The 1309-nt window shown below is 48.3% G+C and overlaps 1 protein-coding gene across 1 annotated transcript in view; it reads left to right on the forward strand.

Annotated features, from left to right (window-relative positions):
* Positions 1–1274, forward strand: part of LOC106958242 (mucin-2-like) — a gene marked incomplete at its 3' end in the record, with an annotated part of 27338 nt that extends 26064 nt beyond the window's left edge. Inside the window, exon 2 of the mRNA XM_015050038.1 lies at positions 295–1274. Within this exon, the coding sequence (XP_014905524.1) occupies positions 295–1274 (980 nt within the window). The remainder of the gene's footprint in view (positions 1–294) is intronic.
* Between the last annotated feature and the right edge of the window lie 35 nt (positions 1275–1309).

The following is a 1309-nucleotide window of genomic DNA, read 5'->3' on the forward strand; positions in this document are numbered from 1 at the left end:
CCACAGCTGCTCCAACAACAACAATAGCTGTATCAACAACAACCACAGCTGCACCAACAACCACGACTGGACCAACAACAACCAGAGCAGGTCCTTCAACATCCACCGCTACACTAGCAACAACTACCGTGGCTCCAACTGCAACCACAACTGTACCCACAACAACTACAGCTGAAACAACAATAACTACAGCTGCTCCAACAACTACCCCTGAAATAACAACAACCACACCTGCACCAATAAGAACCACAGCTGCCTCAACAACAACTTCATCACCACCAACAACAACCACAGCTTCTCTAACAACAACCACAGCGGCCCCAACAACTTCATCTGAACCAACAACAACCACAGCTTCTCTAACAACAACCACAGCGGCTCCAACAACAACCACATCTGCTCCAACCACAACCACAGCTGTACCAACAACAACCACAACTGCTTCAACAACAACCACGACTGGACCAACAACAACCACAGCGGCTCCTTCAACAACCACAGCTACACCAGCGACAACTACAGTGGCTCCAACTGCAACCACAACTGTACCCACAACAACCACAGCTGCACCAATAAGAACCACAGCTTCTCTAACAACAACCACAGTGTCTCCAACAACAACCACAGCTGCTTCAACAACAACTACAGCTGTACCAACAACAACCACAGCTGGTCCAACAACTACACCTCCACTAACAACAACCACAGCGCCTTCTACGATTACCACTGCGTCGACCACATCTATATCTGCACCGACAGCAATCACCGGTGCACAAACAACAACCACAGAATCTCCGACAACAGCTGCACCAACATCCACAGCCACCCCAACAACCACATCAGCTCCAACTACAAAAACGGCAGCTCCAATAACAACAGTGGCACCAACAACCACAGCTGCTCCAGCAAAAACCACATTGCCTCCAACAACAACCGCATCTGCACTAACAACCACTACAGTGGCTCCAACAACAACCACAGAGGCTCTAACCACAAACACAGTCACTACTGCTTCCAATGCACCAACCACCACGGTTTCCACAACTACTGCTTCTGGACCAACCAACATTGCTGCCACTACTGAAATCACTGCACCATCAGTTGGTACTGACACAATTGCCCCCCCTACACAATCCACAGCTACTGCAGCCAGTACACCCACTACAACTACTGCTGCAACTACAACAACCACAGTTTCAACAGCTACAACCACCACAACCTCCAATGCAGTTCACAACAAATCAAGTGTCTTCTTGCTCATAGCTTTTTTTTCAGTACTTATGTTGAATTAAAACAGGACTCATGCTTG

Source organism: Poecilia latipinna, unplaced genomic scaffold, assembly GCF_001443285.1.
Source record: "Poecilia latipinna isolate Pla-1442-1.1 unplaced genomic scaffold, P_latipinna-1.0 Scaffold973, whole genome shotgun sequence".
In the NCBI taxonomy this organism is placed as follows: Eukaryota; Metazoa; Chordata; class Actinopteri; order Cyprinodontiformes; family Poeciliidae; genus Poecilia; species Poecilia latipinna.